Source organism: Pantherophis guttatus, chromosome 7, assembly GCF_059756535.1.
Source record: "Pantherophis guttatus breed Tessera chromosome 7, ASM5975653v1, whole genome shotgun sequence".
NCBI classification, from domain to species: domain Eukaryota; kingdom Metazoa; phylum Chordata; class Lepidosauria; order Squamata; family Colubridae; genus Pantherophis; species Pantherophis guttatus.
The window spans coordinates 40,970,114-40,997,833 of record NC_142069.1 but is presented as its reverse complement, the minus strand read 5'-3'; the positions used below and the strand labels follow the sequence as shown (position 1 = coordinate 40,997,833).

The following is a 27,720-nucleotide window of genomic DNA, read 5'->3' as shown; positions in this document are numbered from 1 at the left end:
TCATTTTCCACTCTTTTATTCTTAGTTTAAATGTAATGGCATACAGTTCTTGATGATTATTGACTGGGTTGAGGAGATTTCCTCTTTGCATGAAAACAGAAGCAAAACATATTTTTTAAAAAGCCATCTTGCTTCAAGGTTTGAAGCAGTTACATACATTATTACTATACATATGTACATTACAAGTATATTGTATATAAATATAATGTATGTAATCTTGTAACCACAATAAATATTAGGAAGAGGGGTTTTTTGTTTGTTTGTTTTAGGCACACAGCTTAGAAAAATGCAGAATCTGCACAGTTTTGTAAGAGTCTCAGAGCGACTCATGCTTATATCATTTTCACACTGAAAAACCAAATACAGTATGTAAAATACAGCCACATCATATGCAGTTCCCCACAGGCTGAGGAATTCTGTGTTTCCAGCATAATCATACTTGGTAGTCTAATACTACTACTCTATACAGCTATTACGTGTAAGAAAATAATCTGCAGGGTAAATGTTGTTTCCTTTTCTTAAAACTCTGCAAGTAGCCTAAGCAACTGTGATAGCTTAAAAAAAGTATAGGGTATCTACAAAACATATGTACAAATAAGTGCAGTAAATACAGGCTTGGTGAATTCTTTGGAACTAATTTTTTCCAATACACAGAAGGGGACTTAAATTGCGGGAACAAAGGAGGACTTTCCAATTACAGCAGTAGAGAAATATGAATTCACTTAAAAAATTGCTACAAACTGAGGTAACACCTGTACTTTAAAGATAGAAAAATTTCAAATTAAATGCAAAAATAATTTTGTTTTAAAAATTGGCATTTTTTGACAAAGCTAGGCCATCACTAATTTATAGTTATGTGCATTCCCTTCAGTACAAATGGAAACCAGAAAATCAAGCCAAAGGGAATTTTTTCAAGCTTTCTGTACCACATGTCACGATATTTTGAAGGATGCAGTCATGGGGCACCTGAGATTGCACTCTAGTAAGGGAAGCAGATCACTTCTCTTAAGAGAACAAATGTTCAGTAGCTTAATAGAAGCAGAGACATCAATACTGCTTAGCAGCTACAAATCAGACTCTGGCATATCTGACATGTTTGCCATTATGTAGCCAATACCATAACGACCGTTGGGGGCGGTGTCCACTGCTGGAGACCCAGACTGTTTTCGGTAAATGTTTTTGCCAAAGGTTGGAAAAGGCCCCTCACTTGGACTCTTTCCATGGATCAGGCTGGTATCATCTCCCTCGAGATTCACTGGTTCCTTGATAATGTGCCCTCTTTTATAGGAAACAGCTGCCAAACTACCTGAAGTGTCATCAATAAGGTTGCAGCGGCGAATCAAGTAGACAACAGGGACCGGGAGCATTGCCAGAGCAATTAGAGAGATGCAAACAATCATGCCCCATGTTGGGTAGTTCTGTAACTCCTTGCTTGCCTGCATGGTCCAAGAGAAGTATCATTAGCACATGTTTCCATGATAAGCCAACACTTAACACTGCCACCTAGACCCCTCACACGCATAATTTACAGTAGGTTTCACTATGCAGTCTGGTTCCTAATAGGCCATGGACTGGGGACCCCTGCACTACAGCATCTCTGCCCCATCCAATTTATTTTGCTAAGAGATTTATTAAGAGAATTATCATCATTGTCATCATCATCATCAACATCATCATCATCATCTACAACTCATACCCTCCCCTCCTGCCCAGAGGACAATCCTAAGGACTTTTAGGTCACAGTGCTAATTCTCAGTGAGGAAACATGCGCTCTTAAAGTCTGATGGGTATTATAAGTTGTTCAATATGCTCTTTTGAGACATACATTATAACTTTAAATTGCTTCTTATCTATATGCTTATAACATATACTCATATATATCTATAATATACATTATTAATGCTCCATGTTCTCTCTCTCCCTCTCCTCTCTCCCCCCTCCTCTCTCTCTCTCCCCCCTCTCTTCTCTCTCCCTCCCCCCTCCTCTCTCTCTTATAGGCATCACTCACCTTCTCTTCAATCCATGCACTGTAACTAGGGGGGCTTAATACCATCTGGATAATACTTGCTACCAGCAAAGATAATAAAACAATAGGGGAAATATATTTCCATGTATAATAATAGAATTGATTTGGTGAAAAGCCAAGCATATCTTTTAAATCTTCCATAAATCTGGAAAACAGGAGAAATGTTATTAATTCAAAAGCTATCATAGTCTTTCCCAAAATTCTAGTTCCCAATGAATAGCCATATGGTTGTCATCCCAACATATATGAAGGACTAAACATATGAATTAAAGCAAAACATTCTAGTTAATTTAAAAATTAAAAATATTAACAATGAGATACACCTTTCCCATGAAATATACAGTGTATGTATGAATTATAAATATTATGGATAATAATTTCAAAAATACAGTGTTACCTTCATAAATATCTAAGTGTTCTTTATGATGCCTAGCATGAGACATAGGAAAGTATGTCACTGTATCTCATAATTATATATCTATCAACTTCAGCACAAATGTTTGTCAGCTATTATAGTACTTCCCTGAAAGAAGCTTTAAATATCCAGAAACCAAGCACTAACCATATTTGAATGGAATGTAACCTCTATGCAAACTTGTTCAATAAATAACCCTTTCTGACAATCATGAAGGATAACAAGGTCAACAAATGCAGTATATACCGTATCTAGTACAGTCTCTATAACATTATCTTAAAGAATAATGTACCAAAGACCAGGAGAAGATAAAAATGAACTTCCATTATCAAGAACTACCCACGACCAGCTCAACCTTTCTCCAAATTGTATTCTGAATTGTAACACAATTCCATGAAAGATTAATGAAAACCAGTTGGTCAGAGTCTAATATTTTTAGCTTTCAAAATAAGAAACATAAAAGAGTTCTGTGTGAAGTAGGCAAGGGTGTGGGTGTGGTAAGACGGTCTCCATTCCTTAGGTTGACAGTTTGTTTTCTGCTTTTTGCATGCTATTTCTCCCATTATCTTTTCTACATTCAAAATGTTTCCGGACTAAACAGCTACAAAACAACTTATGGTAAGTATTACTAATTTAATAAGGACTCTCTTTATTATACTTGAGAAATTCATGTCAATTAGTGATGTGTATCTCCAATATAAGTTGTGCTAGAACTAAGTAATATATTAGAGGGACAACTGTATACAACTTTTGTTTCAATAAATCTATGTATTTTCGTATTCCAAACAGTTGACTCCTATGGTATTTGTGCCTACCAGAGACAATGATCCTTAGAGGGAAGAAAATGTGTTCTTTATTCTCTCATTTTCCCTGCCACCTTCCTATACAGCAGGACAACCTTTTAGAACAACAAAATTGCAACCTTCAGAATTATTAGCAGAGTTGCATATTAAAGAATGCAGTATGTGCACTTACTTGTCTATTCCATAAACGTAACTCATTGCAATATTCTCCAAACTGACCACAATAAGTAGAGGCAGTGTAGCAGAATAGTCATCAAACATTGTTACAAAGTAATTACCGGACCGCTGCACAAATATGAGACCAATGCAGAATGCTAGAAGACAGCAAGTGACTAAAAGAAAACAGAAAGAAAGAAAGAAGAGTAGAGGTTGTATATCCATTAATCCAGTGGTGGGATTCAAATTTTTTACTACCGGTTCTGTGCGTGTGGTATGGTGGGTGTGGCATGGCATGGCATGGCTTGATGGGCATGGCAGGGGAAGGATACTGTAAAATCTCCATTCCCACCCCACTCCAGGGAAAGGTTACTGCAAAATCCCCATTTCCTCCCGATCAGCTGGGACTCAGAAGGCAGAGAATAGATGGGGACAGGGCCAGTCAAAGGTGGTATTCACCAGTTCTCCAAACTACTCAAAATTTCTGCTACTGGTTCTCCGGAACTGGTCAGAACCTGCTGAATACCACCTCTGCAATAATCCCTTTGGTGTTATTGGCATTGTTTCTGAGATGAAACTACATCTTGGCTACTTTTCTTTTTTCCTTTTCTTTCGTTTATCCTCTACTCTTCATCTTGAAATATGTGGTAAAACTAGGAATGACTCTTTTCCTACCTAGTTAGTTACAAACTTCCAGTGTTAGAAATTAAAAATGACTGAGAAGATTCTATTATTATATAGAATATTTGGAGAGTGACTTCATACTTTCCAGATAGAAGATTTAATCCTTGGCATGGGCAGGTAGGGCCAGAAAAAAATTATGTTCAAACCCTGGGCAATTGCTGCAAGTCAGAATCAGCAATACAGGGCTAGGCAGACCAGTGATTTGATTTAGTATAAGATAGTTTCTTACATTCCTATGAATATGATATATTGGAAAAGGAATACATATGTTTGGTTTAAACCAAATTTCAACCGATATAATTATATTGGTTTAAACTGAAATATGAATCAATCTTTTTTTAAATCATACTTCTTCAAATGTTGTGATGTAATTCTCCAATTCCTACATTAGTGGAAATTGTTTTCATTACTGTATTGTGTTAGGGAAGCAGCCTGTCATAGAACATGTATTAAGCAAAAAGACCTCCATATAATTTACAGAAGTATACACCAAATATGAAACAAATTTAATCCGAATGTAAAAGAAATATGCAAAGGGATATGGAAAGATGAAAAAATTAAATCTGGCAAACACGAGAAGCTGAACGGCACAGAATAGACTGTCTCTCTTTGTGGTATCTTTCCTGACTCTAATTTACACTTTCATACCATTCCAATGGGAACAGCTCTGCAGTTTCCAACATTCAGGAGACGGTCTTTTGAAAACATTCCCAAGTTATGTAAAAAAACCCATTAGAAATTGTTATTAGCCTCTACCTTGATATTTAGAAAGACTGTAAATATGCACTTCTTTTTGCAGATTTTAACTATCAAGTGATTTTTGGAATCATTTTATTGTTAATTGGTTAATCTATGTTGAGCTTTTAATATAGGCAGTTCTCAACTTACAACAATTCATTTAGTGACTGTTCGAAGTTACAATAGCACTGAAAAAAATTATTTATGACCATTTGGCCCATACAACTATTGCAGCATCCCCATGTTCAAGTGATCAAAATTCAGACACTTGGCAACTGACTCATATTTATGATGGTTGTACTGTCCCAGGGTCATGTGGTCACTTTTGCAACCTTCTGACAAGCAAAGTCAATGGAGAAGCCAGATTCACTTAACAACCGTATTATAACTTAACAACTGCAATGATTCATTTAACCACTGTGGCAAGAAAGGTGGTAAAAGGGGGCAAAAATCACTTAATAACTGTCTTGGTTAGAAGCAGAAACTTGGAGCTCAATTGTGGTCATAAATTGAGGATTACCTGTATTTATTTTTAAACTTTGTTATCTGTTTTGAGTGTTTTATCTCAGTAGAAACACAGAGAGAAAACAATAAAATAACAATAATATAATTTAAGAACTATTATGCCTAAAAACACCTTTGGCATGATAATATCTAGAATTATCTTTATTGAAAATAATACTTATGATCTCCATAAGTATTCTTAGAATATATAACTATGAGTCATCGTAGGGGCTATGTTTACTTGCTCAGAAAAAGGGATTTTTTTCTGTTGCTATCAGTGATGAGAGTTATATTTTAATTAAGAAATTTCCTAGAGCACCAGTTTTTTAAGAGTACTTATAACAAGCACTCAATATCACAAATGTACCTATCCACCAAAAAGGATACCTAAATTTGTCCTAAATACTTGGAAAAACTGGTTCTAATATTTAAAATTTCAATGGAAGAGTACCAATGTTAAAAAAAGAGAAATTTGCATAAGATGTGTGAAGCAAAAAAAGACAAAGTTCTGGTTTAAAGAAAAGATCATAGGATTGTGTGATAAGCTATCTTCAAAAATTGGGTTCATAGTATCCTATAGGAAACTCCTTTATCCCGAAAAGAGTCTGTGTCACTTTAAAAGTTTCAGTTCAGCTCACAAAGTCAGTTGGGTGACTTGAGTCATTCTCTCTCAGCCCTAAGAAGAAGACAACGGCAAACACCTTCTGAAAAACATTGTAGAGGAAACTTTATGGACTTTTCTAGGCAGTCACCAGGAGTGAGCCCTTACTCAAAAGCGTGCTCATAGGCACACACAAAGAAACATTGATTTTACACTAGTTCCAGAGCATCTCTTCATGGCCAGCCCTGGTAACAATCAAGCAAGTCTAAATATTCAGAACAAAGATTAATAGAACCTAAAAAGTATGTTAAATAATCCCATTTGAATAATTTGGCTCTCTAAATTTTCCCTTTTGTCTTCAAACAGCTGTTCCATATATGAGATGAACTATTCCATCCTCATAAGAAGTGTACTGTTCCAACCTTGCTAGTAGGGTCAGAAAAGTGTACAAGCACTTCCTTTGAAACCAGAACAGCGCCTATTGAAAATGTTGAACTTGAAATGCTTTGCACACCTCTAATAAAATCCATGTGGTCTTCTGTTGACAGAATCACATCTATTATCAAAGGGAGGCAACTCTATCTCTGCCCTGCAGTAACTGGCACATGCTCCTAATCTGCTCTGAACAGTCCTGCGATAGGAGGGATTTCAAAGAAGAATAAAAGCACATTTTTCTACCGGTAAAAAGCATTCCATTTGTATAAAAACAGATTAGGAGGCTGTTTTGTAGAGGCCATTTTCTTGTAGATAACATCAAATATAAAGAAAGAAATGTATGCCAACTCACCAGTCAGAATTTCTTTTCTCACTTTGAAGGTATCAACTATAGGTGTAGTGATCCCTTCAATTGTTCCAAACATGCTGCCAAGCCCTAGATTTACCAGCATCAGGAAAAACATCACTGACCAGAAAGGAGAAGCAGGGAAGTGTGTCATGGCTTCTGTGAAGGCAATGAAAGCTAAACCAGTTCCCTGAACAGCCTGTCAAGAAGAAATCTCAGTGATTAAAATTGGTCAAGAGGAAGTTTGAAAAGAAAGTACAGACACTGTATGGTGAGCAAACACACTTAGTAAAGAGAACCAGGGATGGATGCTATTGCTTAGAGCAGTTATGACAGCTAAACTGAGTCAGATGATTGTCTGATCATTGTTTTATTCCAAGAGTTTTCTTTGTTCATTAATGCCATAAACCTGATATTTCCCACTCGCGCTGGCAGAGGAAGCATGCTGCGGGTCCTGTTTACCCAATTATTTTGGCTGGTGGGATCCAGGAGGAGGACCTTCTCTGCTGTTGCTCTGGCTTTCTGGAACCAATGTGAGGTTGGTCCCAACCCTCCTTTCATAAGGACCTAAAGACGTGATTCTGCCAATTGGCTTGGCACTCCAATGGGGAACAGCACAGTGGAGATGGTTGATCAAGTCACCACAGATCCCACCACCACCCCATTCTACCCCCAGCCTCCCCACATTCCTTAGTTTAATGTTTGATTTTATGTTTTAATGTATATGAAAAGATATGTATTTATGACTGTAAGCTGCCCAGAGTTACCCTGTGATAAGATGGGTGCCAATAAGTTTTAGTAAAAAATAAACAAACTAACAAACAAACAAATATAAGCTGCTAGTGGCTTACTGCATTGAAAAATTAATATACCACTATGCATTCCTTGACATCAGCAATAAACTGTTCCAATTATGAAACTGATAGGGATGGGAATGGATAAAACATAGACAAGGAAACTTGAAGCAAAGTTCTGATTTAGTACATTCCTTGGAAGTGAACGGGACACGGTGGCTCAGTGGCTTAAGACGCTGAGCTTGTCGATCGAAAGGTTGGCAGTTCAGTGGTTCGAATCCCTAGTGCCGCATAACGGGGTGAGCTCCCGTTACTTGTCCCAGCTTCTGCAAACCTAGCAGTTCGAAAGCACGTAAAAAATGCAAGTAGAAAAATAGGGACCACCTTTGGTGGGAAGGTAACAGCGTTCTGTGCGCCTTTGGCATTTAGTCATGCAGGGCTTATGACCACGGAGATGTCTTCGGACAGCCTTGGCTCTTCGGCTTTGAAACAGAGATGAGCACTGCACCCTAGAGTCAGGAACGACTAGCACATATGTGCGAGGGAAACCTTTACCTTTACCTTGGAAGTGAAAAGTAAAGCTATTTTCAAAGGGCTAGAGGTTTTTTAAAACAACTGGTCATTTGTAAACTTTGTGTCATGGATTGAATTATCACTCTAACCTTATTAAGTTCATCTTCAATTTGACATGGTTTCAAACCCAGAGGAAATTCTTCTTCTTTAACTTTCTGAATGATATCATAAACCAGATTATAATCCTCTGCTGTAATACTTGATAAATTAATATGATGAGGTATGATAGCCTTGCTGAGATTTCCACTATTCAGAAGGCTGATAATTTGTTGAGAATTTCTACAAAACAAACACAAAAATGTAAAGGCACACAATCACCCAAAAGAATAAGGATGGAAATTCCCAAGTGAAATATTCTATAAAAATTGATAAATAAATATTCATACTGCACAATGCATTTCTCATTTATGATGTTTGCTTTGAAGCCCAGAACAGCAAACACCACTAAAGTTGCCAGCACAGAAGTGAAAAAATTGATGAAGGACACCAGAACAGCATCGAAATGGCAGTTGTTGTCTCTCTTGTTGTAGCTTGAAAAGGCAATGACTCCACCAAATCCAAGTCCTAAGGCAAAGAACACCTGAGTAGCAGCTTCTCTCCACACCTTAGGCTCCAGCATTATTTCAAGCTGTTTGAAATCAGATACAATATAAGTCAACTACAAAATGCAGCATTTCTATTAAGCAGAGAGGCAACAAATAATCAGGAAACATTCTAAATATCACTTTCCAGGGGTAACATACCCAGCTCAGCCCAATTTAATAATGGTCACTAGATCAGTATTTGTCAACCTCAGCAGTTTTAAAGACAAGTGAACTTCAACTCCCAGAATTCCTCAGCCAGTAAGAGGTATTCTGGGAGTTGAAGTCCACACATCTTAAAGATGTTAAGTTTGACAAACAAACACTGCACTAGATAATCAAGAGTATATTTTGTCCTCTATTTGTTTTGAAAAATAGCTAAAACATATTCCAAATGTTACATAAAACTAACATTAATTTTTTGGCTGTTTTCCATTTACATATGAAAAAATTCCAATAATACTGTCAATATTGTTCTTACGGATAACTGGAATTTGCCCAGAGAAATTTTGGCATGTCATAAATAACAAAGAACAACCATCCAGAAGAACTAAACTAAGAGGCTGATTTGAATTCTATATTATTAATAGCTGCTTAATCTCCAAATCAAAATCACAGTACAGTTATGATTCCTATATAAAGAAAAAAATCTTTTTCAGGATTTTGAAAAAAATGTGCTTTTAATATTTGAAAGATTTATTCAACAATATGTGTAACATTTCTTGAAAGACCAAGATTTTAGGAATGTTTAAAATTATTTTTCATTTTTATATCAATTATAGAAAGTACATAGCTTGAACAGATCTTGAATGGAAATGGAAATTTTACTTTGTGAAAACAGAACAAGTCATTAGCTAAAGCTAAAGACGTACTTATGGCCACGTATCTGTGCCTGTCTAATCTGATGAACATGTTATAAGTTCAATGGTGTTTATTTCACTGAAAGAGGATTTAAGATCACAATTTGATGCATGCCAAATGTCAGTAGTATTATCTAGCAAACAGAAATTTTAAAGTAGCCAATTATTTCAATATTCTTTTTGAACATAATGCACTCTTATAATGAAAGCAAATCCAAATATTTTTCCAAGCTGATAGAGTGATTGTTTTCTAAAAGTGTGCATTTCAATAATAGGAAATGTTTCTATCTAAATACTTCTATTGAGATTTATCACGTATGAACAAATCTTCCCAAGTTGACATACCATAGTTGGATCACTAGATGGCACTATACACACAATTTTTATTCTCACTTTCCATTGCTTTTGATGCTGTTTTCAGTCACATAATCTTACCCTAAGAAAGTTCTTGGTGGTTTTATTTTCCCCTTCAACATGTCAGTAATCACATTTCTCTGAGTTTTTTAGTTCAAATATTGCTACATCTCATTATTTGATGAAAAATGAATTTATGGACTTAAGGATGCAACTATATGTTCACTTCCTTAGAAGTTAAAAACATTGCAAACTATGACAATTACTTCAAATAAGATGGAGGATTAACAGGTGTATCAGTGAAAAAGCATAAATTTTGCCACAGAATTGTAGATAGAATTATGCTGATCTTTGACCAGAATAAAGATTTGATTTAACTCGAGCTAAGACTGGCTCAGAATTTACTTTTATAGAAGCATTTTATATACTGAAAATACTGGGATGATGGCTCAGTTCATTGCAACCATTATAAATTATTAGACATGACAATGAACTGTGAGTTTATAACAGAACAATTTTCTTAGACTTGATATAGCTCTGTTAAATGAAGCATCTTATTTAAGCTGAACTTATAAATACATGGAGATAGCCATAATGATTCAAAATATTCAATTTATTGTAATTGAAACAAAAAATTACCACACTGGCCCCTCCTATATTACAAATGTCACCTATTCCAGCACTCCAGAAAACAAGCAGTGATGGCTTTATTGTACACCTCGGATTTAGTAAAAGAAATTATGTCCTGTCCCAAAGATGATTTTTCAAGCTTCTGAAGAAGCTTCTTGGATGAGAAGCGAAAGGTCTTCAAAGAAAAACCAGAAAGTCCAGTTGCCTCTTGAAAAAACACTTTTAGGACAGAACACAATTTGTTTCACTAAATCAGAGGTGTACAATAAAGCCATCACTGTTCATTTTCTGGAGTGCTGGAATAGGTGACATTTGTAATAAAGGAGGGGAATAAATAACTGTTGGCGGCAGAAGATGAAGAAGATTGTTGCAAAAATATTTAATACAAGGGATATTTGTATCTGACTGTTCTCAAAAGGATTATTACATGCCCAAACAAGTTGCTCATCTAAAATGGACAGCATGTAGAATTAATTCCCAACTGCAGAGGGTGTACAATCATTGGGGGTCATATATTAAAGGGATTACATAAATTTTAGTTCTTTCCAATTGCTGTTTCAGACTTCCCAGGTGACTTTTCCTAAATCTTTTTATCATTCTCTGGTTTACTTTATCATCATTAAATTTTGAATAATGCTTCCAGGATTTTGCTACGTGTTAATGCTCAAGATAGATTTGGAATTGTCTTGTACAAATCTGATGTATACTTTGCAACACGTTAATCACTTTTCAACTGTGTACTAAGATAATTTAGATTGCATAATAGCTGCAGCTGTGAAGGTCTTCAAAGGGGCATTTTGCTTTGATCAAAATTTGATTGAAGTGCCCATTTGAAGTGGCACAACAGAATGAAAAAGCATTTTCTTTTAAATGTTGGGTTATTGTGGCTATGCTATTTGGAGCTTTACAATACAAGTTGATTCCTGGTTTGGGCAGAGTTAGTTAATTGTTCAAGTGGCGGCATCACTTTGAATCAGATTGCTGTAGCCTTAAAGAAATTCCCCGAAGTGGAGTTGAGCCACTCCTCACAGCTTTATTAAATATCTCTAAAATTTCACTCCTTAATCCCATGAAGGGGAGCAGGGGCATACTGGTGAGGACTATCCCCTTCCCCACATTTGGATCAATCCATGCATTAGAATACAACTGAAAAGGGAATCAGAGGAGGGTGTACGTATGTTAAGGATTTCTTTATCTAATTTTGAAACTTACATTATAAGAGTAACATAAATTTGTTATCCTCCTGTTGCAGACTAAGTTATCTTCTTTTCTTTCATCAAGCACGCCAATACAATGTTTTGGGTCTCTTTCTTACTGCTGTAAACTCAAACCACTGAAAGTGAGTATGAATCAAGAATCAAGGACAATACCAATTAGATGGAAAATTCCTAATCCTCTGAAAGTGATGATGTAGTTTAAAAATACAAAAATAATGACCTTTTATATTTGAGCTAGAACTATCTTCCACAGCACATGTATCTCAAATCAGTAGACTTCTACCTCATTAGGAGTTTATTGAAGCTGTTGAAAGGCAAATAGTAAGTGGGATCAGAAGCAATCAAGCATTACCTTTGGAGTAAACATATGACGAATCCCATCCAGTGAACCATTTAAAAGCAGCCCTCTGATTAGAAAGCACAGAAGTACCACATAAGGGAAAAGAGAGCTAAAGTACATTATCTGAAAGATATTAAAAGCAAATCATTTTAAAAACAAAACAAAATTTCTCAATCATCCTGCCCTGACTGACAATAGCAATGGAACTAGTCAGAAATGTAGGTTTTTAGTGAACATTCTCAACAGTCAATTCTGCATTGTCTTAAGATAATGAATTCTCCAAACAGGCATGCTCCAAATGCGTTGGACTTCAACTGCCCTAATCCCCAACCAGTAGAGCCTTTATTGGAGATGGCTGGCAGTAAAAGTCAAACTCTATTAGAAGGCACCAGGTTGGAAAAGGCCTGCTTAAGAGGTCTGTAAAATAACCAACAAAGGTTATTGCTCCTTTATTGAAATAAATGTTTCATTGAAATCAGAAATTATTTTATTCTAAAATAAATGAGAACAGAGCAGAAAAACATGCATCATCACCAAGAGAGACCATAATGATCATATCATGTCTCTATAGCAGGTCTGTCAAACTCCTGGGCCGCAGGCTGGATGCGTCACACACTAGCTATGCCCACGCCCGGTTTAGCGAAGGGGAAAAAAGTCCCGATACGTCACGTGACACAGCCATGAAGATATGAGTTTGACACCCCTGCTCTATAGAGAAGACTAGTGGATATATAGGATTCATTGTTATGTTTGGTACTTTCTGAAGCCCAAGTACCGCTGACTCACTGATTAAAAAAAGAAAGGTCCCCCACTCCGTATTCATTTAGGACATCAGTGTACCTGTAAACCATAATTTAAATTGTTATCAGGAGTATGTTTCTTGCCCATCTCTCTACTGTATCAGCGCCAACATGGGCTAAATGAACTATCATCTTGCTCGATGACAGAGACTGCAAAGGTAGGCCAAAACTAATTTTGATTTTATTTTTATGTTTAAAAGTAATTAAATATAGTTACCATTCAATCAATATTTAGTCAAATTCATGCACAGGTGAATCTCCTGCCATTCTAAAATCATATAAAAGCTATTTAGTAACACCTTCTGGAGGTTTCTGGGACGACCTTTCCCTCTTTACCTTTCTTGTGGGTTTCTGGATATTAGATAATTGGAATATGATATTACCAGAGATAACATAAGACAGATAAAGAGATTTGTTTCTGAGAAAGAAAGAAGTTCTACATTTATAGACTGACAAACAGAAGCCTCTGGTTTAAATCTAATAATTTGCTCAGAAATGATGTTTTCCATTAGAAAAAGGCAACCCACTGGAGAGGAGGAAAACTGAAAGCATATTTGTCTCAGAATGCTCTCTGGAAGTCTTTTTAGATTTTGCCAGACCACTTTCTTCCAAGGAAACCATCTTTCTTTCTTTCTTCTTTCTTTCTTTCTTTCTTTCTTTCTTTCTTTCTTTCTTTCTTCCTTCCTTCCTTCCTTCCTTCCTTCCTTCCTTCCTTCCTTCCTTCCTCTACCCCTCTCTCCCCCCCCCTCTCTTTTTCTGGTTTAACAATTGTTATGATTTTAATGGTACCACTCCATTTCAACTGATGAACAATATAGTTTTAATTTGATGGCCAAGTTATTATGTTTCAGGAAAATATTCTATGAATTTTTAAACATAGGTCTGGGAATGGCAACTATGCTCTGAACAGTGGGTAATAAATTATTAATATAAAAGATAAAGCTCAGTTCTTGGTGATTTTATGATCTCATCTATAGAATTTTCCTGGAATAATATAGAGGTGGTTGGCCATTGCCTTTTTTTGAAATGTTTTCTTAACCTCCCAGTCTAGTCTACAATCCAATGGTCTCCACTTCAAGTCCAAATCCACTTAAGTTTCTGATGTCAGCCAAAGTTTTTTTGACAGCTACTACTGTTATAGCTGAGAAAAAAATAAATGAAAGCCATTATGAATAAGCTAATTTAGGAGTGATTGCACTGAATGACAACCCACCTTTGAAACAAAGCATCTAAAGCAGAGGTGGGGAACTATGACTTGTGGACTTCAACTCCCAGAATTCCTGAATCAGCCATGCTAGCTCAGGAATTCTGGGAGTTGAAATCCACAGGTCATAAAAGGGAAATAGTTCCCCACTCCTGATCTAAAGTATAATTTTCTTAATAAGCGGTATTGCCAGACCACATTTCACTGCAATCAAGTTTTTTTGCTCACAGGAAAGACATTCATGAGAAGAATTCCCATATGCATATAATTGCAGAAAAATAAAACAAGATATGAAACATATATGAAAATGTTTGTGCAATCGAAAGGATGTCAAATAAAAGGCTTAATTAACTATCTCCATATACTACAAATAATGTTTTCTTCCTCACTGTAGTAGAAATAAAAAATATGCAATCTGAATTTTAGACATATTATTGAACAGTCCAAATCAGTTGTGAATGGCTCAAAAGAAAAGAATAGAGCCCTGCTGGGTTAGGGGCTGGTCTCGTCTAGCATTATGAGCCAAAAGTAGACACTTAATGGATCTGAGAGGTTTACAAAGAAGGATACAAGGGTGATTAAGTGCTTAGTGTCAGGAGGATCACTTAGTATGAAATTTATCTTCAGATGAAATTTATCATGTTTAGCTTGATTATTCATAAATTATGGCTGCATAAAATTGGGTGAAACTCTGAAGTCAACCAATTATACTTTCTGGATGTGCTACTGCCATGTTCATCCAGGAGAAGGTCTATATTGAGGATTCAATACCAATTTGATGGCACCATCATTTTTGCTCATCTTGATTATTTGCTTCCCCAACATGGTTAATTACATGATTAATTTTAATAATCCTATTTAGCTCTCTTTTCCACTCTATCTTCTTCAAATAAAGCCATATTATCTTTTGTACTAGTCGGGGTTCCTATTCTGAGCCCCAACTGCTCTGTGGTCTTGTTTTACATTAGCTCCAATCTTCTTTCAGTGATGGAGAACTGTTCAGCTCTGTCTCACCTCTCACAATTTCCTTAAAAGATTGCACATCTGTTTGAGTGGTCTTTTTCTTGCTGTTAGAGTCTTCCATATGATTATATCATAAATGTTTGATACTTGAACTGACTGTTTCCCTATTTCTCAGACTTAGTCCAAATCAAATTAATAAAGCAAACTGTGCTCAAAAATAGAGCTAGTAACCCCACTCCGATAGGTTTTCTTTTCTTTTCTTTTTTTAGTAAATGCTGAGATGTAATTATAAGTATTATTCATAGCAAATGAAAACAGATCAAGGTTCTCATGCCACAATAATCCTTTCTTTTATTTAAAGATGGTTTTTGTTTTTAGCAGACTATAATTTAAAAATTATTATACCAACATTTTTCTACTTGAAAGCATAAAGAAACATACACAAGCACACTCAATGAGTCATATCTTCCAGCAAACTTTGGCAAAATAGGCAAAAAGGTGTGGTGAATAAGAACGTAGGTGGCAATACTTACTTTGCCTGAAGATTGAATGCCTTTAATCATTGCCAGGCACACCATTACCCATGCAGCCAACAAACAGATGGTCATTTTCCAATTTAGACCTCCACTCTCAGATATAGAATTAGAAATATTGAGTGCTTCTCTGTACCAGTAATACGTTGTAGCTGAGCTTTTTTCACATTCGGGCTCCACAACTGAGGAGAGGAGAGGAGAGGGGTGGGGAGGAGAGGAGAGGAGAGGAGAGGAGAGGAGAGGAGAGGAGAGGAGAGGAGAGGAGAGGAGAGGAGAGGAGAGGAGAGGATCAGAATGCAATTAGAAAATAATACAAAATTATTTGCAGTAGTCCAAAAGCCTTAAGGCAATTGCTGCAATCTGCTGTTCTGCCTTTGGACCATATTTAGATATTTACATTTGAGAACTCAGAAAAATGAGCCAAACTGTAAATATTTTGTTGGCATGTTGTTCTAAACCTCTACAATGCCAATAATTAAAGTTAGTCCCATATTGTCTTGAAAACCAGTTCAAGACTTTTTAAATGAAGAAGTCAAACTCTTTCTTCCAATTTACCAGATGGTTTCATCTCCTATGCAAAAGGTGCTAATTTTCCTCCACTAGTTTCGTATTTTTTTATTTTGTTTCTAATTTCTGTTGATGATATTTTCAACTTCTAACTCTGACTGTCTTTGCTTCCTCATCTAGGAAGAAGAAAGCCCCTTCTTGGTGTCTTCTCTTGGATTTATTGAGAGGTTGGAAGCCAAGGAAGTTACAAACCATTAGAGGGATGGGTGTACAATAGAAGAAACAGTATCCATGCCCACTTCTTGATCATCTTTTAACCAGTAGTGGGTTTCAAAACCTGTTGCTACTGGTTCGCTTGTGGGTGCGCACACAATACTTCTGAGCACGTGCAGAAGTATCCAGGCGGCTGGGCGGAGCCTCCTGCCATCGTGCTACCAGTTTGCCCAATCCGGGGCGAACCGGTAGCAACCCACCACTGCTTTTAACTAAGGTAATTGACAAGAACCCTACATCTCATAACTACAAGAGCCCTACAGCTCATTTAGAACAATTGTTTTTCCCTTCACTTTAATGAGAATAGTGAAAGGGATTTTGAAGTATACTGCTATTTTAAATAGCAGCTGTGGAATAATCCAGATTCAAAGGGCAAAATAAGATTAAAAGAGCATTAAGTGCAAATGTAATACGAGTTGGAAATACCTTAAATCAAACACTGCGGTGGTGGTGGAGTGTTTCCTAAATTGCATGACAGTTACAAAGCCCACTGCTTAAAAATATTGTTTTAAAATATTCTAATACCTTAAAAGCTATCCATCGTATTGCAAGCCATGCAGTACTTTGGCTTTTGAAGGTTAATCTATACACAGTCCTATTTTTAAATGAGTTCAAGACAGGCTTTGTACTATAATTTCATTATCTGTGTGTCAGTGGTGGGTTGCCCCAGGTTCGGACCGGTTTGCAAGAACCGGTAGTAAAACTAGCGGAAGGCCCTGCCCACTGCCCCGGATGTCGTCATTAGCGATCTGCACATGCATGTGCAGAAGCAATGCGATCCCGTTGCAAACCGGTAGTAAAGGTAAGTAGAACCCACCCCTGCTGTGTGTGGAACCTCAAGCAGTTGAGGGGACTTAATTTTTTGTCCCCTGATTAGAATAGGAACAATGAAATCAAGATAGGTACAACAGGATAAGGTGATCTCATTATATTTGGCCAGATACATAACAAACTAGAAGTATGGAATAAGATGTATTAAACTAAATCTCTTTTGTTTTTCCTTCAGAAATATCCAGCTTCAAAGGAATGTGAATGGATATACAAGAGGGGAAGTATACTATTTTAAAATAAGTCAACTTATGCCACACTTTTCATGAATTCTTTACTGTAAATTCTTAGTGGTAAATAAAAGTCTCTAAATTCTGTGAGATCTACTTGTCTTTTTCTGCATTTTCTTTTTCTCCCTTTAAAAAAATAATTCTGGCAGGAAATTCCCTTTTAGAAAAAGACTGAATATAAGCCAAATAGTTGAATCTTTTTTCCCCTAAACCATATTTTATCTCAAATATGGAGTTTAAGGAAAGTCATTCATTCTAGAATAATATTTAGGAGTATTTGTGTGATTCAAATACCAAGAAGCAATTTTAAAAAGTTACTTTAGAAGGTAAACTGCTGGAACATTTCAAAATTATGTATATGTTTCTATCAGGCAATTAAGATTTCTTTCTATTACTTGATCAACGTGATAAATAAAATTAAAAGATAGCCTGTATTTTACTGGATATTCCAAAAAGGTTATGGCCATCAATGATTACTTAAATTTTGCTGATTTATCCAGCACAGAATATAGTCTGATTGTTTACAGGCATTTCCTTTATTCTCTTGGGCTTTTTACTGTCTAAACTTTATGGAAATAGAATGAATGTAGAGTTCTTAGTGTGAAATTCAGCCTGAAAGTTATTTACAAACTGTGTCTATAAGCAATAGAAAATATTTGGCATGCAGCAAAAAATGGTTTCAGAACATGCATTTTCCACTGTCAAGGGAAGTGACATTAACATGAGAACATGTTTGTTAAAGCCAATTAATTCTAACGCTCTTCCATTAAATGAACCAGAGAACACTTCACATTTAAATTTAATTTTACATTTAAAAGTTACTTACTTCATTTGTTTCCAGTCAGAATATTTGGGGTTTGCAATGATTTCGATCTCAACTTTAAAATTGATCACACATTTTGGTGGAGCTCTTTAGAAGATTCCCTTCTCTTTTTTTGCACTATGTGCATAATAAAAAAATTGGAATGTATGATAAATTTTGAGGTAATAGATTAATCTTCACCAACTAGATTTCCTCCAGTGTATTGCATTCACTGATAGGACAATATACTCAAGGGCAACAGATTGGGAAAGACTATTGTAAAAAGAATGGGAAGAAAATCTTGTTTTCAGAGTAATTTATTCTAAATGCCAAATCCATAATAGCACTCCTTTGATTAATATTCAAAATGGAACCTGATGATTTCCCCATTAACATTGTCCATTTTGGTGAATAGCAGCCACTCAATATGCCATGATTTGCTAATATGCTAACCAGGAAAGGGCAGCACAGTGGCTCATCTTGTTAAGATGCTCAGCTTGTAGGCTGGAGACCTGAGGGCAACATGACAGGGTGAAATCCCGTCCTTTCCCCAGCTGCCACCAACCTAGCAGTTCGAAAACATGCAAACGCAAGTAGATAAATAGGTATCACTTTGATGGGAAGGTAACAGCATTCCGTGACATTATGTGGGTCACATGACAGTGGAAATGTTTTCAGACAGGCTCCTGGGTCAATGGCCTAGAAATGCGAATGAACACTGTCCTTTATAGTCAGCAACAAACTAGCAGAGTAAAATCTGCAAGGACTTCTCCTTTAACCGGGAAAGAGTGGTCCAAAGTCACCAAATGGGAGTTGACTTCAAGTTGGGTCTCTCTGATCCTATTCAGCACATTAATTCAACATACTATATTTCAATATGTGATGGATGACGAAGCTATTGAAGTTCTACAACATGCTGCAGTGCCTTCTCTAATCTGCCAGATCATTACAAAGAGACATGGCTCATCTAACTGGCCTCTCCAGCTCTTAGTCATTCTTCCGATACTTAATGATGGGATACAGGGTTTAATAAGAATAGTTTTATTATAAAACTAATAATGGTGATGGGAGAAATCAAATTTATTTAGCAATGCTACCCGATCAAAATATTGTGAACCAAATTACCTAGGCCTATTTATTTTTCATTTTGTTCTTTATTTAAAAAAAACAACACTTACAAGGCTTCAGTAAAAAGTACATTATTTAAAAGAGAGAAAAAAGACAACACATTACTACATTTAATACTTACAGGTATGTGAAGAATTTTTCACTAAGGGACACTGGTCCCATGGTAATGGATGCTGAAAGGACTGAGAAAAGTAAAATAAACTCCATCCAATGATGACATTGTAATACAGGGCCACAAAAAAGCATACCTGTGAAAGAAGCAAAAATTTAAAAAACAGTTTTCATAAATGCACATTAGTTCTGTGCATGTTTCAGAAATGTTTCAGAAGCAATAGCACTTAGACTTATATACCATTTCATAGTGCTTTTACAGCCCTCTCTAAGCGGTTTACAGAGTCAGCATATTTCCCCCAACAATCTGGGTCCTCATTTTACCCACCTCAGAAAGATGGAAGGCTGAGTCAACCTTGAGTCGGTGAGATTTGAACTGCCGAACTGCAGCTAGCAGTCAACTGAAGTAGCCTGAAGTACTGCACTCTAACCACTGTGCCACCTCGGCTCTGGTGCACAGCACTTTTATTAATAGAATAGAATTATTTATTGGCCAAGTATGATTAAACACACAAGGAATTTGTTTCAGGTGCATAAGCTCTCAATGTCCGTACAGCAATAGTGATAAGCAACAAAGTTATAGTCATAAGAAGATAAGGAGATAGGTAATAGGGAAGGTGAGAATAATAGCAATAGCAATAGCACTTAGACTTATATATCACTTCATAGTGCTTTACAGCCCTCTCTAAGTGGTTTATAGAGTCGGCATATAGCCCCCAACAATCTGGGTCCATTATCTGGTACCATATAATGATGGTAATACTGCCTGTTTAGATAGTTTGACAGTGTTGTGGGAATTAATTGTTTAGCACAGTGATGGCATGGGGGAAAAAACTGTCCTTGTGTCTAGTTGTTCTGACATGCAGTGCCCTATAAAAAGCTAACATATCTGTGCTGTTCCTCCTACTGAAGAGACCCTTTCTGGATTGGCTGGTTTTGGCAATTACTGCGAAGTCTCCAAACTCCTCTTATTGTGATGTGCCACATGTCTTAGAAGAAGATTATCTAGATCTCTTTCAGTCATTGTTTAGGACTGGACAAAGGAAAAGGACAGCCCTGTTTGGTTTATCTTTTTGGGACTTAATTGGCACCCCTCCTACTCCTGTTTTAGATTTATCAGCCTTGGATACCATTGCATATGGCATCTCTCTAGACTGCCTGAACTGACTGGGGATTGGAGTCATTGCTTTTCAATGGTTCCTTAATGAGCAATTTCAGTCAGTGGCAAGGCAGAAGAGATCAATTCAGTGGCCACTCTTTTGGTCCAGTCTCCACTGTTTTTTAGTATCTTTACAAAGCCACTGAGAAAGCTACAGTCAGTTAGAGGATGAAGTATCATCAATATGTGGGTGAAATTCAACTGTGCATTGCCAACCCAGAGATTCCAGATATACCATTAAAGGGAGATTCCTTAAGACTGTTGATTTGGAGTGGAAGAAACAGATTAAATGGCAACCCATGTAAAACAGAACTGATATTTGTTCCCTGTCGTCCCTGGGGTTTTCTCTTGACAGAGAAGCAGTATCTCTCAAAGAGCAATTCTACGGTTAGGAGTTCTCTTGGATGCAGGGTTACTGCTTAATAAGTAAGTGGAAGCTCTGGCTGTTGGGCACTTCCTCGGCTCTGGATAGTGCAGTAGTTACAGTCCTATCTGGAACAGAAAGATGTCACAACAGTGACCCATGTCCTTATCAATAGACTCATTAAGCTGGGAGAGTGGCTCCAATAGATCCCAGGAACGACATCAGAGCTTTCTCTAGAAGAGTGCAGTACTAGGAATAGCTAAGATTCTGCACACGACCCTCAAAATTCTCAGCCCTCTGGTTAGGTTTTAATGTTAATTGAAATACAGGAGTGTTTTGAAGGTCTATAAGTTGTTCTGAGTCAGACATGAATGTAGGGGCATATAAACCTAGCAAACACTTGGATTATTGCAATGCACTTTATGTGAACTATCTTTGATTCAGAATGCAGCAGCCTGTTGGATGGATGGTACTCCTCACCATGAGCATATGACCTGCATTGCAGCTCACAGACAAACACTAGCTGGTTTCTGGGTCAATTCAAAGTGCTGCTTTTGTTTTAATTTAAGTGCCCTTCAGGTCCAATTAGAATATTCTATCCAATATAAACTTCATAGGAAGAACTGCCAGTGATGCCCTTTTTTTCAGGTGAGGGGAGTGGGGGTTAAGGGCATCGCAAAATCAGTTTTCCTAGAACCTAGATCTGACTCCTGCATGGAAGCCTTCTGGAAATAGGTGGAGATTCTCAACCAGCCAGGTCATAGCTGTCCCAAAGATGCTTTTTCAAAAAGCAACTGAAAACTAACTCTTGGCTGCTTTCTAACATTTACAGTACCTGGATTTTTTTTGCAGTCTAACTATGGCACCCTTAATCCTTCTGTTATTCATCAACCTAGCCCAATTTGTTTTCCAGGTTTCTGTTGTTTTTAGGGAATCTATTTTTAAGTTAATGCAGTGCTTCAATTAGGGGCACAAAAGCCTTGAAAAATTATGAGTTGATTTGAAGAATAGTCAAGAATTGCAGTGTTTATGCCTAGCCCAAACTCTGAATCATTTTTGAGTTCCCCGAAAGTCTATTAGGTTTTTTTTCTTCCAGTACTGCACATCCTGTTCTGACAGAGCTGCAAATACTGAAATCTCATTGTATTGTTCCCAGATCGATTCATCTCTTCAGCTATGTTCTGTGACTCAGAACATAAAATTTCACCCTGCTTTGTGGCCCATTTAGTCTGGTTCAATTATCTCCTGAATTGATGAAGCAACAGGTCCAGTACAGATCAAGGACAAACAGATTTCTTCTCCCAAGGGTTGGCAGTCATGCCTCATGTATGTATATTTTTTGATTCCAGAAATTTCTCAGATCACTTCACCAAAACCTTTCAATAAAATGACAATTTTTTGTGAACTTATTTTCTATTATTTGTTTTAAAGCAACTTTTGTCTGCAGTGTGCACATTTGTATATATGCTTGTGCATGTTATGTAATATATATTTATATATATGTAAAATGCACACACGTATATGTATCTCAGAGCCTATCAGACCCTGATAATTTTGATCCTTTGCATTCTGAGAATATCATTTTGTTAACCTGTCACTTCTGCGGCTTCTTGAGGACTCACATAAGAAACAGCAAACGGGAAACACTGCTGTTTCTTCTCCAGTGAGAAACAGCTAAAATGTGCCACCAGGTGACAAAACTTGTACAGCATCTTTATCACTTGAGACAGTGAGATAGGCAGCATATAAATTTAATAAATAAATAATAAATTATAGGGCTAGTTCAGGATTAGTTCATCTTGTGATTTTTGAACACAAGACTCATCATTTGACAGCAGAACAACTTAAATGTAGTTAAAAGTGAATGACTCCCACCCTGTTTATTAGGAAAAGAAGGATTGTAGACTGTTTGTTTGTTTGTTTAATGTAGACATGCTGGTTCTTTCAGATTGTTCAGCAATATGGAGAAGATAGTACTCTGCATAAGGCATCACCATCTCTGCACTGCTAAAGCTTTGGAGAAGATATGGAAGAATAACGATTTTCTCTTACTTGATAGAAAGAAGTTAAGTTTTACATTTCAATATGTCCTGATTTTTATCTTAACTTTTATAAAATCATAGACATGTAAAGGAGCTACATTAGGCTATTCAGGCTACATTAGGCTACATTAGGCTATTCAGTCCAACTCCCTGATCTGTGTAGGAATCCAAGTTAAACTGTTCCATACAGATAGCAATAATCTAACTTCTGCTTGGACGCACCCAAAGAATGGATCTCATCATTTCTTTGAATAACAAAGTTAGAACTGATGCTACAAGTTGAAATCTTAAAACAGCAAAAAAACCTGAACCTTCCATTCCGTATTAAGAGTTGGGAAGCCCATATTCGGAAATCACTTACTATGCAACTTGCAAATCCAATTCCACCAAGCTTAGGACTGATGTAATTCCATACTCCAATGCTCCCACGGCGGATTCTTTGACCCACTGAAAGCTCCAGGAAAAAAAGTGGTATTCCTATGATCAGCAGCAAGATTAAATAGGGCACAAGGTAGGCACCTGCCAAACAGAGGATGAATAATATTCATATACGGAACAATCTTTAGAACAAAGTCCAAGTGATATTATGACATTAAAGCACAGATGAACATATTTAATTGTTTCCAAAAAGAGCCTAATTTTGCTATGTTGTGCTTATCTTTAAGATCTTAAACAAAAATAATAACTCTCATCTGCTTAACCACCTGATATTCATTTTTGTAACATTTTTCTTCTTCAAAAGTACAAGAGATGAGCCGGAAGGGAAGAGATTTTTCTCCCTTCTTTTGCAGTATTTAGAGTAGGAAAGCTACCCGATTCCATCAGTTGCAAATACTGTGTCTTAAACGAAACCAATGTATGACTTATTTTATTTGAATATACTGCTTTAATATTCATCTGTAATTTGTTGCTTTGAATTTTTTTAGAGATAAAAATGTTTACATAGATATATAAATGAATATGTAGTTTTTGACAGTAATAGGTATAACATGCCATTCCTTCACCAATGGTTTGTAGCGTATGGAAAAAATGTTGTTGCCCCCAACTTGGCTTTAGGTTGATTGATGCAACCATAAATGAGAACGACCAAAACTTTTTAAGTTCAACTATCCAATAAACATATCATGAATAAGATATACAATTAGTACATAATTCTTCCTATATAGTTTACATGCAGTGATTACGAGATAATTACATTGCACACCAAACAACCTATCAGTAAATATCTCTGCTAGCTTCAGTGTCAAACAATTCATTAATTACATGAAATCTAGTAACTGTGAAGAGCAGCAGGAAGCTATTGATCGTCTCTTTTGCAACTGTAGGAAAAATTGCCTGTAATTTGCAATGTGGATGTTTATTCTCAAAAAATGGTGAAATAAATCCCAATTAAAAAGATTCAGACATTGATTTGGGGGAGGGGAGAATACATAGTATTTTTTTAAAAAATTAAATTAAAATGTTTAAAAAACCTTATAACTGGAACTCTTAAAAATCTTATAAATTCCAATTTTCTCTTTTTCTCTTATTCTTGAGACTGATATAGGACTGGAGTAATCACAAATAGCTCTTTTTTTTAATCCATAAAGTGGTGGGTTTCTACCAGTTCACCCTGGTTCGGGTGAACCAGGTAGTGGCAGCGGCAGCAGGCTCCGCCCACCCATCACAGACGCTCTGCGCTTGCGCAGAAGGTTCTGCACATGTGCAGAAGAGCTGCACATGAGCGAAGCGAGCGTGTGCGTGTGCTCACAGTTCTGAACCGATAGCGAAGGTAAGTGGAACACACTACTGATCCATACTAGTATAAACAATTCATGAAGTTAATTATGAATATATCTATGTCAGCAAGTAGTTTTTCTATCAAAAGGATTAATACTACAATTCTACATAAATACAGTGAAGTTAACTTTTGAGTAAACAGAATCATTATTTTTTTAAAAAGATGGATGTTACATCATGGCCCCATCTATAATGTTTTATATGACTTCTATCTCCCCCTTAAAACATATTAAAGGACAGGATGGCTATATAACATCTCTACAGACGCACGCACATGCACACACATACACACAATTCTTGTAATGGGCTCTTGTAATTTTCATGTGAGGGACCTTCAACAAATGTAATATGTAATCTTTTATTTTCACAGTATAAACTATGAAAGTCTCTGAATTACAATCAACTTTAGTGATTTTTTAAAAATGTAATTGTGAAAAATATAAACATTCAGGGATCAAACCAGGTAATGCTTTTCATACAACTATTTAACATGCAAACTTTTAAAAATAAAAATGCAAGCTACTGATATTGGATGGACCACTTATTATCAGTAGTTCAGCTGGAGAGCACATAAGAGAGTTCAACCCCAGACCACCCCAATGATGCCCTCGAAGTGATGTCCCAGTGTCTGGAGGCCGTGCGGGTCTGGATGGGGAGGAACAGGCTTCGGCTCAACCCTTCCAAGACCGAGTGGCTGTGGATGCCGGCGTCCCGGTATAGCCAGCTCGCACTATTGGGGGCGAGTCACTGACCCCCACAGAGGGGGCTCTCAACTTGGGCGTCCTCCTGGACACACGGCTGTCCTTAGAAAAGCATATGACGGCCGTGGCCAGGTGGGCTTTTTATCAGGTTCGCCTGATACGCCAGTTGCGCCCCTTTCTGGATCGGGACTCCTTGTGCACAGTCACTCATGCCTTGGTTACATCACGCCTGGACTACTGTAACGCTCTCTACATGGGGCTCCCCCTGAGGAGCACCCGGAGGCTCCAGCTGGTGCAGAATGCGGCCGCGCAGGTGATTATGGGAGCGACGTGGCGCTCCCACGTAACACCTCTCCTGCACGAGCTGCATTGGCTCCCGGTGGTCTTCCGGGTGCGCTTTAAGGTGTTGGTTCTCATCTTTAAAGCGCTCCATGGCTTAGGGCCAGGGTATTTGCGAGACCGCCTGCTGCTACCGATAACCTCCCACCGGCCAATACGCTCTCACAGAGAGGGCCTCCTCGGGGTGCCGTCGGTCAGGCAATGTCGGCTGGCAGCCCCCAGGGGGCGAGCCTTCTCTGTGGGGGCACCCGCCCTGTGGAATGAGCTGCCTCCTGGAATACGATTGACCCCGGACCTCCGGACCTTCCGTAAAGCCCTGAAGACGTTTTTATTTCATCAAGCCGGCCTAGCCTAAATGGTTTTTTAATTGGGATTTTAAATTTTATGGATTTGGGGTTTTAAATTTGGGTAGCCAATGATTTAATTCTTTTAATTATCTTAACTTTTGCATTTGTATGTTTTTTAATTTTGGCTGTTCACCGCCCTGAGTCCCTTCTGGGAGAAGGGCGGTATACAAATTAAATAAATAAATAAATAAACATTTTCCACTGCTGAGTTTCTGCTGAAAATTGCTCTTTTAAAATTATTCTTTGCATTGATAAGAAAACTCCTATTGGCACCAGTGGGGCATTTTCTCACCATATAGTATCAACTATAGAGGAGAGATTTTCCTTAGGTCTTTAGCAGAGGAAGACAATTTGCTTGCTCATCCCGAAGATGCTTTTTTTCAGGAGGCAACTGGACTTTCTGGTTTTTTTCTTTGAAGACGTTTCGCTTCTCATCTAAGAAGCTTCTTCAGCTCTGACTGAATGGTGGGGAATGGAAGGATTTATATTCCTTGCAGAGAACTGGTCATTTGCATTCTTTTAGAGAGTCGCTGAGGCCACTTGGAGGTTTGTCTGTGTCCTCAGGGTCACCTGAGTAGTGCAAATGGGTCTAGAGCCTTGTTGGCTGCAGAATATTTTCTGCCCTGTGTCCCTTCCCTGTTGAAGACAGAGACAAGCTGTTGGGGATGAGTCTGTGTTGTCTGCATATCAAACTGAAGTGCAAAAGAAAAAACTTCAAAGAAAAAACAAGAAAGTCCAGTTGCCTCCTGGAAAAAGCAGCTTTGGGACAACCATGACCAGGATGACTGAGAATCTTCATAGACAATTTGCTTGCTCTGTCTTCAGAATTATCAATCTCATTCTCTATCAGCAGCTGCTTTTCAGATGTTTAAAAGGATTGCTTATTAGCAGTTTGAATACCTCAGTGCAGGAGTGAGATGAGAAACTAACAGAGACCAATAATATTGAATTGCACATCAGCTACGTCCATGAGCACAACAGACAGACTTACCTCCACCGTTTTTTTGACACAGGTATGGAAAACGCCACACATTTCCCAAGCCTACAGAAAATCCAACTTGGGCCAGAATATATTGAAGTTTGCTGTTCCAGGCTGGTCGCTCATCTTCTACATCAGATCCCTCTTCTACATCTACATCTTTGTCCTCAGGATCATTAACTGACAATTCACTTTTTTTAAAAGCATCCTCAACAGAATCTTCATTGGATAAGAGATCCTTGACTGATTCGATGACATCATCATCTATCTCTCTTTTTACTACTTTGCTGTTCTTAGGCATTTGCAATAAAGAAATGGAAATTCCAGAGGAGATTTGGTTTAGACAAGCTGTCCAGCTTCAGTCCGGATAGAATTTCGCAAAGTCTAAACTTCTTGAAGAAACGGTCCACAGTGAGTCTTTTATGCAACCGGATCAAAATGTTTGTAATTGCTTCCTGCTTGTAATGGCTTGCTGTTAGCATAAATAGCTGCATGTAAGAGAGATAAAGAGAGAAAGACTGTTATTATATAACAGAAAATACAAACTGGCGAAGGGGGTATAGGGTTGGAGACT

At 37.3% G+C, this 27,720-nt stretch overlaps 1 protein-coding gene across 1 annotated transcript; it reads right to left on the bottom strand.

Moving 5' to 3' along the window:
• SLC6A15 (solute carrier family 6 member 15) lies at window positions 1-27,587 on the bottom strand. The gene is made up of 11 exons (XM_087874060.1): window positions 27,159-27,587; window positions 23,363-23,520; window positions 19,447-19,573; window positions 15,558-15,739; window positions 12,070-12,180; window positions 8,462-8,703; window positions 8,165-8,354; window positions 6,715-6,907; window positions 3,417-3,576; window positions 2,009-2,171; window positions 1-1,436 (listed from the first exon to the last, which is right to left on the bottom strand). Exons 1-11 carry the CDS (start codon window positions 27,445-27,447, stop codon window positions 1,065-1,067), a joined length of 2,187 nt encoding a protein of 728 aa, XP_087730186.1. The 5' UTR covers window positions 27,448-27,587; the 3' UTR covers window positions 1-1,064.
• Window positions 27,588-27,720: the final 133 nt, after the last annotated feature.

Coding starts and splice junctions, on each gene's coding strand:
- SLC6A15 (XM_087874060.1), bottom strand. CDS start 27,447: ATGCCTAAGAACAGCAAAGTAGTAAAAAGAGAGATAGATGATGATGTC. Junction 8,704..12,069: donor GTCATATGTTTACTCCAAAG/GTAATGCTTGAT, acceptor GATTTCAAACAG/CTTGAAATAATGCTGGAGCC. Junction 2,172..3,416: donor TACGTTTATGGAATAGACAA/GTAAGTGCACAT, acceptor CCTGTTTTCCAG/ATTTATGGAAGATTTAAAAG.